At 36.8% G+C, this 15,134-nt stretch overlaps 1 protein-coding gene across 1 annotated transcript in view; it reads left to right on the top strand.

Annotated features, from left to right (window-relative positions):
* The window catches only part of KDM6A (lysine demethylase 6A), a 142,925-nt gene that overhangs the window by 70,273 nt on the left and 57,518 nt on the right, over positions 1-15,134 (top strand). Inside the window, exons 6-7 of the mRNA XM_032449218.1 lie at positions 1,393-1,513; positions 12,802-12,856. Coding sequence (XP_032305109.1) covers positions 1,393-1,513; positions 12,802-12,856 — 176 coding nt within the window. The remainder of the gene's footprint in view (positions 1-1,392; positions 1,514-12,801; positions 12,857-15,134) is intronic.

Raw genomic sequence — 15,134 nt, 5'->3', positions numbered from 1 at the left:
GTGTTTAGGATAATGCTTTAGGTACATACATTTCTGTTGTATTGTCCAGACGAAATTCTGCGCCATCAGTGTGTTCTGAAATAAGGAATGGGAAAAGTGCCTGTAAGATTTTTAGACCAGAAACATTTCTGCTGATGAATTCAAGAATGAACTTTTGTGTTTCGTTAACAAAGTCTTTGAAAAATATTTATTGAATTTCTCTTTGCAACTTTTGTCCTTGTAAATAACAATGCTTTCATTGGAAGTTAAATCAATTTGTCCGATCATAACGTGACTTCTGACACTGGTATGTCCTGTCCAGCATCCATGTGCTGCTCCACAGGGTGTGTAGATCTCCCTCCAGCCTTGCCCATTTTGATTGCCTAGAGCATACTGAATGAGACTGTCTCCTTGGCATAGGTGCTTGAATGCTACCCTAAGCGTGACAGGTTTCTGATTTCTGCCATTGTATGGACTGTGGTATATGTGAGGATCTTTTCTTTTATCCAGTCACTTGGTTTCGGGAGATCTAATATGATGAGTCTTAGCTCCTTTCTGAATTCCTCTCAATTTAAATCTCTTAGCTTCATTTCAGTTGTTCCTAATTTTATGCAATTGGCCTGGGAAGCAAAACACATTGTATCAATCTTGTTTAAAGTCATACTTCTTCCCAAACATTCATCTGGTCTGTAGTGCTTTTGTTTTGTCTGACACTGTGCCCACATGGACAGAAGCATGTATAAAGAGGATATAAGGATAAAGAATCAGAGCAATCTTCAGCTGTCGTGGGTATATGAAAAGCAAGTTATGATGACAGAAGGTGGCAGGCTGTCCAGGATGTATTTTTTCCTGGAGGGAGCCAGGTGACTGGGATATAAGGGAGTAATAGGTATTAGGTGAGTCCCTACATTGGTGTCAGTGCTAAGAAAAAGAGTAACAGCATTAAAAGTGGAGCAGGTTGGGGCCGTATGATGAGATGTGTGTTATCTTCCAGGCCTAACATTCTGCTGCTGCTCTCAGGGATCTATGTGATCTGCAATCAAAACAGCCCGGCAAAGGAGTTAGTTCTGAAAGGGATGACTGTGTGCAGTATTCTTCTACAGTTGAATTCATTTTGTTACTTATTCCTGAATCATACTTTCTGAAATAGCAGATATGTTACTGTGTTTCAGGCATTAAGTTAGTTTCTCTAAATGAACAGATTAGACTTTCAAATGTATTAAGACATCTGAAATGCAAAATTAACCAGTCCTTGAAGAATGAAAAGTGATGGAGCAAAAACATTCAAACTGTTTTGTTGGTATGTTCTTCAGTAACAGTTCTTTCTGATTCACTTTTAAGTCATCATATGAATAACAATTATAAAAGTAATACTTTGGTAAAAAATAATATCTTTATCTGTTTGTCTTTCAGGGCAATTAAAGCATTTCAGGAGGCGCTTTATGTTGATCCCAGCTTTTGTCGAGCCAAGGAAATTCATTTGCGACTTGGACTTATGTTCAAAGTGAACACAGACTATGAGTCCAGTTTAAAGGTAAGCTTAAGTCCTTACAGATTGAATTTAATGTTTACTGTAAGTATTGTTGTGCCTTAAAACTGGAAGATATGTGTAAATTGTAAAGTGACAGAATGGCTTGGGCTGGGAGAAACCTCAGAGATCATCTGGTTTCAACACCCCCTGCCAGCCACTAGGTCAGACTGCCCAGGAACCCATCAAGCCTGGCCTTGAATGTCTCTAAGGATAAGGTGAACGCCTCTAGGGATGCGTTCAGTCCCACAGTTGGAGATCTTTGATCTAGACTATAGTATGGAATAGCAAATGAACTGCAGTCAGTCATATTGGTGCTTGCTAATGAGCATTGCTTTCTAGAGTCTACACTTTGCAAAAACACAATCAAAGATTAATTAAAACCAGACATTTTAATGCATAGCTGTTGCCTACTATTTACTTTAAAAATAAAAGTACCTAAGTATGAAGTATCTTACTCTAAAAACAGAGTGAGGATAGGATTTGAGGTGTGTTAGTTACTAGAAGTATTCAGAAAAAAAAACAGAAAATTAAAGATGAGGACTGGTACTCTAGCAGTTTAAATGCAATGGGATGAAAAATTTGTTGTGGGGCTCTCACTGAAACAGTAAGTCTTGGGGAAAAGCTGAAGGAGTACAGAAAGCTGGAGAAAAAAAGAAAGAGAGGAATTAGCAGCTTTGATTTCTAGATATTCATCTCTGGTTTTGTATCTGAAGTATTTGTAAACCATGCGCTAATAAGTAATCATTAATAATAGAAAGCTTTTATATTTTATATAAATAACGTTCTCAAATATTTTATATTGTTTCTAATTTTCTAATAGTATAAAGGGAAGAGGGCAAACGAGGCTGCAAGGGGGACTCTGGGTGAGAAAAAAGGTTTGCAAAGCTGTGAGCTGCTCTACCATATGGGCAATTGGTGTGTGCCCATGTGTGCCACCATGATGAGGTGCATAAAAAGGTGCATTAATTAATTCCTATATTTCATTGTTTGAGAGTCTGATTGTAAGGCAACAATTTCTAACTAATCATTTAGAAATTGTGTTGATACAATACTTTGTTTATTCTCTTTTATTTTAAATTATTTACCGTTTGCCTTTTTTCAGTTCCTGTGATATGTAACTTTATCTCCCTCCATTCAACATCTTTGCTCTTTTATCTCACCTTCCTCTTTATACTCTTTATCTCCATGTTCTTTCTGTCATAGAAACTAAATATAGGTATATGTATCTCTGAAAAAGGAATCTTTCGTTTTTAAAGGAGTTTCATATTATGCTGGGAAGTTCATCAGTATGGTTGAAAATGCTATAATTTCTAATTCAACGTAATTTATACATTTATTTCTGCAAACTAATCTCTACTGAAGAATTCCTGAAAACTTCTTTGCTTCTGAAAGTGTTGCAGAATTACTTCCATTTTGATTTTTCCATTTTTTGAGTTTTCCTGCAGCTTCTATTTGTGTGGTTATCAGTAACACGTCATCAAAGATTTGAAAGAGTAGAGTGTTATGCAGTTTTTTCCTTTTACCCTTTGTAATAACAGGAAGCACTTCTTTGCTTTGATTTATAGTCCAAGCTTTCACCTATAGAAACAGGCGAAACTGGGAATTTTAACTAGAGAGGGCAATGTTGCATAGGAATATGGAAGATTCAGTGTAGCAAGTGACGAAAGAGCAAGGGCATGAAGAATTGGGTCATTGTGTTGAAGAGGGATTTTGCATGGTTCTATTTCCTTTTACTTGGGCATGAATTTTGTTTTGTATTATGTGTTACAATACATAGGTGATAAAAGGAGTGCCAAAGGTTTTTTGTTGTTGTTTTTCTAGACTTCTTAGGGTCAAATAGAAGTGTGAACACTTAGGCGTTAACTTTTAATTAAGTAGTGAAAGGAACATTTCCATTTGAATTTCTAGCAGAAGAATGACAGGATCACAAAATCATAGAATGACTTGACTTGGAAGAGACCTCAAGGATTATTAAGGTCCGACCCCCATGCTATGGGTAAGGCTGCCAGCTGCTAGATCAAGCACTAGATCAGATTGCCCAGGGCCCCATCCAACCTGGCTTCAAACACCTCCAGGTGTTTCTCTGGGCAGCCTGTGTCAGCATCTCACCACTGTCAGTAAAAAACATGTCAAAGGCTTTGCAGAAGACCAGGCAGATGATATGAATTGCCTTCCCTTTGTTCACCAATACCATCACTCCATCATAGAAAGCCACCAAATTGGCTGGGCATGAATTCCTCTTGGTGAAGCCATGCTGGCTGTCCTGGATCACTTGTTCATCCCTCATGTGCCTTATCGTATCATCCAAGAGGATCTATTTTATGATCTTCCCAGGCACAGAGGTGAGGCTCATCTGCCTGTAGGTCTTCCTTTCTCCCTTTCTTGTAAATTAGAATGATGTTTCCCTTTTTCCAGTCACTGGGCAATTTACCAGACAGCTATGAATTTTCAAAAATGGAATATTTAGATATGATGAAAATTTGTTTTGTTTACTAGGTTTCATTTTATCTCTTTGCGAAATAAAAAGATCATACAGATACTTAGAGAGTTTTCATGCAGCAAAGTTTTAGCTTTCAGCGCACTAATAAGGAGACTGTGAGAAAAACACCAAAGAATATTTTTAAAAATAGAAAAGGAATTAACCTTTTTAAAATGCACAATTATCATGATGCCATTGTTTTAATGTGCAGTGTGATTAATGCACTTAGGAAAACAAATAGCAACAAAAAGGGCTTACCTTGAAGCATGGCAAAGATCTTCAAAAGGACTATGAAATAAACATGAGAGTAGGTTTGCACTGCGGATAGTTTCTTTTAATCAGCGTAACTACAGACCTTTACTAAAAGGTTGTCTCATTTTGCACTTTCTCATCCTGATTGCTGCAGTGAGTCTAGTGACTCCATTTGCAGAGTGAAGTGGACCTCAGGTCTGAACCAGCTCAGCTCCTGGCTGCACGGATTTATGATAGATGCATGACAGAAAACAGGAGTGTGCAAATGGGAAGGAGAGGGAAGAGCTGTTTGTTCCGTTCTAATACACAGATACAGGAAAATCTACTCTGGAACACTCAACTGAAACACCTGAGGTTGAGTTTCTGTTTTGCTGCCTTGACTGTGAAAGTTGCTATCTTTAGCAGGGAATCAATAACCAGCAGTGAGGAGCAAGACCAAAAGGACCCAGTGGAGCACTCCAATTGGTCTTGAACAGTTTGAGTTTGCTGCAGGTTTAATATAGAGTCTTGAAACTGATTCATATTATTCTACATTGAAGCAAATCAGGCGTCCATCAGAGTATATAAATTGAGAGTAAGTGGAATGAGCTTCTGCTTTTTGAAAAGCCCATCAGATTGATCTCAAAGTTGAGGTTTATGCCAGAACTCTGTATTAAAAGAATACTAAGACACAAGGCACAAAATCATTCCTTAGTGAATAGAACAGAATGGTGGAGATTGTGCACGAGCATGAGGATAATACAATGAAAAAGAGAAATACAAAAGGATATTTTCACAGAATTATCTGCTTCCAAGACTGAAAGTCTCATCTTTTCAAAACAGAAAGATGACTGTGGTCTTTGTTTTTTTGGCTTTTTGTTTTTTCATAGGTGGTGGTGGTACTTTTTTGTTTTGTTTTGTGGACCTTGTCAAAAGGATTCAGGATTTTAAGGAGTGGCATTGGGTTTTAGGATCAAGGCAGCTAATGACTGGCCACGAACACAGACTATTTCCCCAAGGCTGTCTAATATAATTTGTAGTCCAGTATGAGTTTCCTGAATGACACTAAGGCAGAAAGTAGAATTAAGTTTTCATCTGATACTCTTTTTTGACGGTGAATTTCACAAATTGTACCAACGTCGCATTAATGTACTTTAAAATATCATAATATTTTTGATGGTATTTAAACATTCATGCTAAGTCTGTAATTGCTAAGAATAAACCACTGCCAACAGATGAGTCATTGCCAGTAAGAGTCTCCAGGCAAAGGAGGAAGGATGGGAATCTGAAGGTCATAGATTCCATGTTTTCCACAATTTTAGACCATTAACATAAATCATCTATATTTTATGTAAGCAATTTAAGCACAAAATTAATTTTTACTACTTTAAGATGTTGATGATCAAGATAATTACTAGAGTGCTGTTTAACAAGCAGAAAATCAACTCTCAGTGTTTTTTCAAAATCAATTACTGCTTTTGCATGTTTTTAATATTGCCGCAGTTAGGACTTAGTGATTACTCTGAGAACCTTTGGCTGCTCTGTTGCCCAGTTACTATAAACTTTGGCAAGAACACCGGGGATGTTGACAACTACTAGGTCTTCAGGATTACATTAAAAGAAAAGTACGGTCCTTCTGGTTGAAAGGCAAGTTGTCATTCTGTAACCTGACCGTTAGGACAGTGTTATCTTCAGAAGTGATACGTGAATGCTGCATTTGTGTCATTCATCAGAAAAATAGAATTAATTCCAAAGTCATCGGTTTGTGTTGGTGGAGGAAGAAGTGCAGGGATTTTATTATTGCTATAGCAGAAACCTATATTAAGGTTTATATCATAGTCCTAACCATTAACCATTTCACACATTCATTTCCCAGCTACCCCCTTCATATTTGTTCATGAAATGAATGACACCAAGAATACTGCTTTAAATTTTGTTAGCTATGGTGGTTCCATGATAAGCTAAAAGAAGAATAAATCAAGTTCTTTAGGAATGCAGTTTATCTTTTTATTAGTTTTCTAGTGAGTTGGAAAAATGTACAAGTTCCTGAGCACATGCTCCATTATTTCTGGCACGTCAAATGCTTATTCCAGTTTTCCTCTTTATTTATGCATTCTTTCAGTTTTAGCCTTTGTTTTCATACATGTTTACTCATCCTATCTTAGGCATGTGTCTCAGTTCCTCTCCTAAGTACATTTCAATCTTAACCAGTTGCTAGCAAATACACTTGAATGAAAGTGGTTTCAAAGAAGTTTCTAGAACATGCCTCTGCAACATGTTACCCCAGAAGTATTTGTTTGAGCTCTGCAAGCTGTTCACAAGGTGATCTGATCACTGTGCCTGCAAAAGAGACACCATATGACCTGGTATGTAACAAGTCTGTTGGGATGCAGAAAATACAGCCTTCCCATCCATAAGATGCTTTGCCTTTTGGCCCTTATCTAGCTGAACCTAGAGACCAGCAAAGCACAGAGGTGGATCTAGGTATGTTGTGTGGGACCTGCAGGAAAGAGAAGCTGAGGAAAAAAGAAAAATTATAGTTTTAATATTATTTAGTTTAATAGTTGGGATATATTGGAAACTGCAGCTATGGGGAACCAGTCTTCCATCTGGTGTTCATTCTGTTCTGCTGTGTTGAAGTGGCATTGTGTGCTTTTGGTGGGGGATGATGATGACGAGCCTTAAAGCCTTTTGACTGTAAAATTCAGTTAACTTCATTTGCTGACATACTACTTCAGAGAAGAAGAAACCTTGCTTTTTCATTTTTATTAGAATGATAACAGGACGTGATGAGTGGGAGAGAGTTTTTTGTGGTTTTGGTTTTATGAGGTTTTTAGTTTTGTTTGCTTTTATGTGTTTTTTTGGGGGGTTGTTGTCTTGTAATGGGTGGTCAGTAGGGACCCCGAACACAAGCAGGTTATTTTGACAAATGAACCTATATTGTGTTTTGGGAATTACGTTTGCTTGCTTTTCAAGTATTGCAGGTACGTTCTGTGCTCAGTGACAAAACCCTTAGAGTAATGAGAAATTAATTTTTCATGTTCTCAAATATCTGCCTTTTAATAGAAACACTGATCCTGACTTACCACTCTTCAGAAATTTTACCTCTATTTATAGACAAAGGAGCTATCTTAGTAGTTTGCTGCAGGCTGATTCTTTTATCTTGCCTAAAAACCATCAATTGAAATACAATTTTAGTTCTTTTAATTATTTTCCTAATTATTCTCATTTTTAATAACGTTAAGACACTGTACTTATGTTAGGGTAAGGAAAAGGCTTCTAAAGAAATAGAATTTATTGTGAAAATATGCATGAATGCATATTTGAATGAATATGCATGAAACATTAAAAAGAGAAAGAAATACCAGTACAGATGAACAGCTCTAAGTATGTATTTATAGTTGTACCTATATGCCATCTCTTGCCCAATTGATTTTATTTCTCTATATATATCTTTATGAATTATTTTTTTAGATTTTGGAGGTATTTTATGTAAACGTATAGCTGTTACAGACATTGTTATGTCTATTTCTCAATAAAAATAGGAAGAGTACTTATAAAATCAAAAATTAGTTTTAAAGGCTTCAAGTGGTGTTTTGTAGCCTTCATGTTTTTAACACCTGCTTAGATTAGTAATTTTTTAAACATGCTACGAATCCTTATGTATTCATCTCCACTTATTAAAGACAGAAGTTTGGTAGTCAAAATACATGTGTTTATGGAAAGGTTTCATTTCTTATGTATAATTTTATCTCTGGAGCATAAACTAATCAGGGGCATTTGTGACTAAGATATGAAACAGACAAAAGGCTTTGGCTATTGTAAGGTGGATATCTAGATGCTTAAACACTTCACTGGGAAAGCATTTTGTGGAAAGCAAGATGAAATTAGGCAAAAGATTTTCCTGGGAGACCGCACTGTGGCTTTCCATTTCTTGAAGGTAGCTTATGAGCAGGAGATAAACTGACATTTTGCACTAAAAGTAATATGACCAGGAGAAATTGATTTAAACTAAAAGAGGGGAGATTTAGGTTAGACTTTAGGCACAGCTGCCCATAGAGGCTGTGGTGCCCCATCCCTGCAGGCACTCAAGGCCAGGTGGGATGGGGCCCTGGGCAGCCTGAGCTGGTGGGGGCAGCCCTGCCCATGGCTGAGGTTGGGGTGGGTGGGCTTTTGAGGTCCTCCAACCCAAAGCATTAATTCTGTGATTCTGCGGTTCTGTAATTTTATTATATTAAGTGGATGAAAACAGTAGCTGGGAATTATATTATTATCTAAGGCTTTGGAGTTTGTGTATGTGTATGATGGAGAGGACGTTTTTAACACAGCATGTCACTAATCCAGCTGTGGAAGAGTAACCAGTGCAACTTACTTTGATGGTACATCACAGTGTATTGCCCACAGCATGCTTTGTTTTGTTCTCTCTTTCTTAGTTTTGTTTGGATTTTTAAGTCATTTTACAGTTCTCCCATAACAGAACTGTAGGAATGTTATGATTTCAAAGAGGAGGAAATGCTGAAATGTTGTTATTATGCTATAAGACACCCCTTGCCCTGCTGGTGGCCCCTGGGCTCTAAGGCCTGGATGTCTGAATGCAGGTGGTGTGCGCAAGATAAAACACAGCCACATTGCATGAACAGTGTAGTGAGTGGTGTGCTCTGTAAGATATTGGTCAGTAAATTCCACCTCAGCATTCTTTGTTAGTGAAAATACAGCTTTGGTAATCGTTTTTGCAGAGCTTCTGAACTTGTTGCTGTTAGATGGTTTGCATACGTCTCTCACCTTCATTTCTCCTGTCCTCAAGTAGTAGTTCCTTCCTGCCTTGTCTGTGTAACAGTGTCTGAATGTTAGAAGTCCCAGTGTGCTCCTGCTCTGTAAACCTTCGTTGTCCAGGACAGGTCCTCCTGAACTCTCCAGCCCCATGCAGACAAGCAGTGAGCCGAGGCAGCAGGGCATGTAGCGTGTCCTCTCCTGACCCTCTCCCCAAGCTTCAGCCAGGCCTGGCAAATGGAGGCCTGGCACACTGCCACTGCTGATTATGCAAGGCTTTCTGCGTCCTACTTAGCTCAACAAAGGCTGCTCTGAGGGACCTAGGCATCGCACCTAGGTCACATAGACAGAAAAAGCCATCTCTTGACAGAGTTATACTGAGTCATGATGGAGCTTTCCCTCGTGGTAAGTCTGTAAGAGCTGTCAGGTTTCAAATGATGGCTTGTCTTGCTTACTAAACAGATGCAGAGCTGAGGGTTGCTCTGCTTGTTAATGCCCTTCTAGAGAGCTGGAGGGTTTAGAATTGCTGCTCTGAAGTCTCTGACTCAGTATGAACAAACAAAACAAAACAAAACAAAACACTTTAAAAATCATGCTCTATGAGGAAAATGCATTTGTTGTTTATTGATGAAACAAAAAAAGTGTGGGGACTTGTCTGTGAAATTGTGAAGGATGAGTGCGCTAGGAGAAGTATGTTTAATTCTAGTGATGAAAACATATTAAGTTGCTTAAATCTTCGCCAAATTATTTTCCTACTAGACCTTTCATCAGTTAACTTTAATCTGCTGTACCTCTGATCCTTGAAAAGGTTATCTTTGCAATTGTTTCTACAATCAGGCAGATCAAGGACTCCAGACGAGACAGAATAGGCTGTAGATAATTGTGCAATTGCAGATGACTCCAAATCAAGGTATATTGTGACTTCAGTTGCAGCCCTTGAGGAGAGACTGTTACTTTTTAACATTCAGAACACTGCCTTCTAGGTAAATCCTCTTACTCTGCATTTGAATTTCTATAGACTGCTGTCTGCCTTGAGGTATTGTATGTCGTCTCTGAACTGCAGCGGCCTCTCCTGCATAATAACTATTTCACGCAGCAGTAGCCAGCTTCAGTGCTGCAATATTTGAGAGAGAGGTGCAGATGTTTGCTAGCTGCTTCTGTTTGTTGCAGAGATGGAAGTTGGAAATGATGACTATTTTTAATTTTTTGGGGGCTGGCAATTGGAATTAGTGGACCTGCTTTTCGCTGATGAGCTTTATGTGTTAGAGTGCATGCTTTTTTTTTTTTTTTTTTTTTTTGAATGTTTTTGGATACTTACCAGGGGGTTATGGATTATTATCCAGCAAGAGGTGTAGGTTTGCTTGTTTATGTGCATTTCAAAACCTTTTTGGTTCGAGCGGTTCTGTGTTTCTGTGTATTGCTTTGCTGTAACTGTTTAGGGCAGATGGTTTATTCTTCTGTACTTACATGCATCAGATTATCAGTTTTTCTTTTTTTTTTTTGTGGCATAGTAAACAGTGCTAGCAGAAATTTTCTACATGGAGAAAAATGTTTATAATATGGATTTTGAAATTTGAAATACAGTGTGGTGGAAGTAAGAGGTTAATTTTTTAGTAGGCATTGGTGAGAATAATCCTGTTTTTTACTGTGCAGCATATTTAAATATTAAAATGGTTAGATTTTTGTGTATGGTTGCTTGCTCTCTGCCGGTGAATCTCACTGCAATAGCCTCTGCAAAGCTACTGCAGAGCAATTGTCAATCGATTCTTTTTGGATCTGCTGATTTTTATAATAGCATCGCTAGGTGAGACAAATCTGTTCCTTTCTGCTTTATCTTTTTGTATTAATTGTTGACGACAGTACAGGCTTACACATCTGTGCAAAATGGGTTTTGAATCATTTAGATTGGTGTACTCGGTGTATACAGGCCAAAGTATATAGATCTATGTTAGGTTATTTTCTGGTTAGGAAAGCTGCAATGTAGTGTAGAACATTTTATTTTTATTTAGTCTTTTTTTTATTTATTTTTGAGTTGCCTGCTTAGTAGAATCACTATGGTAACAGACTAGAGGATGTCCCTGAGGCACACAAGCAGCATTGCAATGTAAGTGATGGGAGGTTTTAAGTTCTCTCTTACTGTTCAACCCTAGGAAAAAAAAATAAACAAGCAGCAAGACAGAGAAATAAGCTAGTATTTAATATTTCTAAGCTATTTAATTTATGCTAAGGTTAAAAAATTATTTTGCAAGTAATGTATATCTTTATTTTCTGTACTCTTGGGATTTATGTTGCTAAAATGTTCATCAGAATTTATAAATGTGGGTTATTTGACTTCAGTTTGTTTCATTTTCTGAAAGCTGCTGTATATTACAAATCATGTTGACGTAAATCAGTGAGGAGATTATGCCACTGTATGCCTCAGCTAATGAGGAATTTCTTTCTTATACTGTGCTATGGACAATATATTTTTCTAATGATTTTATTCTGTTAAAAATATTGTTATTATTTAGAAATTTCGTGGTCTGGTAAACTCTTGTAAATCTTTCAGATGTGTGTTACATAGGCATAGCATATATGGTAGTATTGTGAGCATAAGGGAAGTTGCATAGTATCTAGATGCTTTGAGTATGACAGTATGGAAAAAAGTTGCATATACATCCATTATCAATGCATTTTTCTTTCTTCCCAGCTGCATTGACAAGCTCCTGATGCCTCCTTGTTGGCATCCTGAACACTGGGAGCTAAACGGTCAATTCATGCTAACTGGATAATATATACTGAAATGTCAGTAACATTTTTGTGCATTAGAAGCCATCTGATACTGTATTTAACAGAATAACTGTATCATCTGTACTATTTTAACATGCTGTCTCCTAGGTTCTTGTCTTCTAGGCCTTAATTTGTAGTGAAATTAATTTCTTAATCCAAATCTGTGCTGCACATAGGAATTTTCTGTGAAGTTTTGGAAGAGGGCATTGGCACTTGAGTTTGTATGCTTAGTGTATCCATTTTTACACACTCGGTTTATAAACTGTAAATAGTGGTCAGTGAGTCAACATGATGCTTGTTACATGATTGGTCACATCCAGGCCTTCTTGTAGATAAATTTTACTGCTCTCCTTGTATTTTTCTTTATGGAAAGACTGAAATGCTTATCAGAAATTTTAGATCATGAAGATGTCTTAAAACATATTTTTCATACGTGGAAGAAAAAGTGATGAAAAATAACAGTGTTTAATTGCCGTTGTCTTAAACACTTGGGGGGGAGATAGTGTAAGAATTAATTAACTTGTGAACTCATTTTTTAATGCAAAGATACTCATTTTAAGTGTTTTTTAATAAGATAAATTCTTTAAAAAAAAAGAAGAAGAAACAAAAACACTCCAAAAGCAACAAACCTTTACATCACTTGTTTACTTGTTTGCAGGAAAAGTATTTTGCTTTCTAGATAGACAAATTTATGGCTTGAATGTTGGTCTCCACAGGGTTATGAGTGTAACTGCCTTATTAAGAAAACTTGTTCTTCCAATTTTGGACCATGATACAATCATTCTTCAGATGCTGTCTGAATCATTTATGGAGATGCCTCTTGCAAACATGCATTTCTAGAAGCATTGCTATTTTTATGTTTACAAAACAAATTTACTTTCCTCTAGTAAACACTCTTGAGCAGAAATGGAAGATTCTTTCTTTAAGACAAATGTTAAAATTTAGTATTTAATTCTTAAGTAGGAAATTGATTTTTTCATAGGTAATTTGCCACAGAAGTCTTACATTTGTTTGAAAATCAATTCATCCTTGTTTTTTCCAGCATTTTCAGTTAGCTTTGATTGACTGCAACCCCTGCACTTTGTCTAACGCTGAAAAGTAAAGTAACTTTTTTTAAGTATTTCCATTTATTTTGTTGTAGATTTTTTTTTCTTTTTCCTTACAGCTGTATCTGTTTTTAATGGAAAGAGTCAAAGTAGACAGATTTAGAAAGTACTGAGAGGGAGAGACTACAAAACCTGCTGTTTTAAATTGAGACAGATATTCAATGGAATTGCAGATTGCTTTAGTAAATTAAATAAGTGAAAACAGAGATTTACAGTATTAACTGCTCTGAATGCTTATGTTCTAGAGGCAACTTGCTATTTGAGTGTTTGCTTATTTATTTATAAACGTAGTACTTGTGCCATGGCACACATTTAATGGCCGCTGTATCCAGGTGCCACCAATTTTGAAACTGTCATTTTTTCAGCAATCACCTCAATGTCATTCTGGAGTTCAGTATCAGCTTTACACTGTGGAATTTAAAGGAGAAAGAGAAAAAAAAAATGTTTTATTAGGTGCCATTATATATTAGTCAGTACTTTAACAGTTTCATCTTTTTAGCATGATTTGCTCTGTCATACACATTATATCCAGTAAGTTGTTAAGGGATTGTGCTACGTATATTTGTTTGTAGTGAGTGAAATTGTATGCGAGAATAAATGTATATTCTTGCATTGCATGGAGTCTTTTCAGAGATTACACGGCAGATGTGGTGCAGAAAGTTGTTTCTTCTTGAGCCTTCATGGTGTACTTGTTGTGGAGCTTAAGTTGCCTCCTTAGACTGGCTTCAGAAGCATTAGATGTCTGTTCAATTCCAAGCTGGATTGAATTGTGAATATTCTGTCAGCAGGGGTAAATAAAGAGGTTTTGTTTACATGGATGAAACTACTGGTTGCTTCAGTATCAAGGGGCCAGCTGTGCTACAGAGTCCTTTGCAAGGCTATGTCACTTATCAGGAGCAGGCACAGTAATTTTCTAAAATTATTTGCAGAATTCTTACTATGTCAATAGATTTTGATTATTTCCTACCAGCCATATCATTGCTTACTGTATTCCATGCTCTATCCTACTATTTCTCACTGACTTTATCAGTTTTCTCTGCAGCTCTGAATTTTTGCAAGGCTATCCTCACACCTCCCCCACCTTCACCTGTGCCCCCGAGATTTATGTAGAGGTTGAAACTGTATGTAAGGGCTACTTTTGCCCTGTGGTGTTGAGTCCAGTGTATAGCAAACAAAGGGGGAAAGGAGTAAAGGGGCATGAAAAGTACTTCGTCAGGTTCTCCAGTACTGCTTAGTGGAGGGGACAGCTGTGCGTCCTCATTTGAGATGTCAGATACTTTGGAATAAATGCACGAGATTGCCTTAATCCAGCCTCTTCTATTTCTAAAGTAGGCTGTGTGAGTAGCAGCATTACTGCTAGTCTTCCTAGTAGATGTGATTGAGTACTAAGGACAACTTCCTTTTATTTAGGCACTTGCTAATGCAACACCTTTAATTTCTTTCTCGTGTATGATGTGGCTTTCTTTGTGGCTTCACACTGAAAGAGGTTTGCTAAAAGAGAGGAAAAGAAAAAAATGAAAGATTTTTTTAGAGAGCTCCTCAAAACAAGGAAAGCAGGGGGTTCTCTTTCATCAATGCAGAAGGAAGTTAGGGGTGATGCAGTGAACATAAATGGGTGTGCTAGGTGCCCTTTTAGAAAGGAGCACAAAAAGTTTATTAAAATTTCAGATGATGCATTTCATTATGATCTGTTTTCTGAAATGGAGTAGGGTACCTTCTTTTATAGCGAAGGACAAAGCAATACACAGACTAATCTTTCCCTTTCTTCATGACTCAGAGAGAAACCCTGAACATCTGAATTACCTATAACATCTTATGCCATAACACTGAGAAAAATAGTTCTGTGCAATTGAAATGAGTTGAGCTTGGTTTAAAAAGAGATATTTTCTTATTTATTTCTTATTTCCTTACATCCATAAAATATTACATGTCATTGTGCATCTCTGCTTAGGTATTATGTTACTAACTGTACTGAAATGTTAATGAACTTTGAATTTCAGAGCACAAATAAAATCCATGGTCTCTTTTCTGCACGTTTGTTTTCAAGTCTTGGGTGCTTTTCTAGAAAACACATTTTCTAAGCATTCTGTTTTTTATTTAAATGCAAAAATATCATACAAACATACTTTTTTTGTGTTCTTAAAATGTAGTTAGTCTTTTGCTTTGCATTTATACATTTACAAACCATATTTATCTCTGACTTGAGAAAAATGTATTGTTAATGTCATTCATCATGTCTAATCATTTTGATTTTTTTTACTCTTACAGA

Source organism: Coturnix japonica, chromosome 1 (genome assembly GCF_001577835.2).
Source record: "Coturnix japonica isolate 7356 chromosome 1, Coturnix japonica 2.1, whole genome shotgun sequence".
NCBI lineage: Eukaryota > Metazoa > Chordata > Aves > Galliformes > Phasianidae > Coturnix > Coturnix japonica.
Note: the sequence above shows the minus strand (reverse complement) of the source record. Positions and strands in the feature narration are given on the sequence as shown.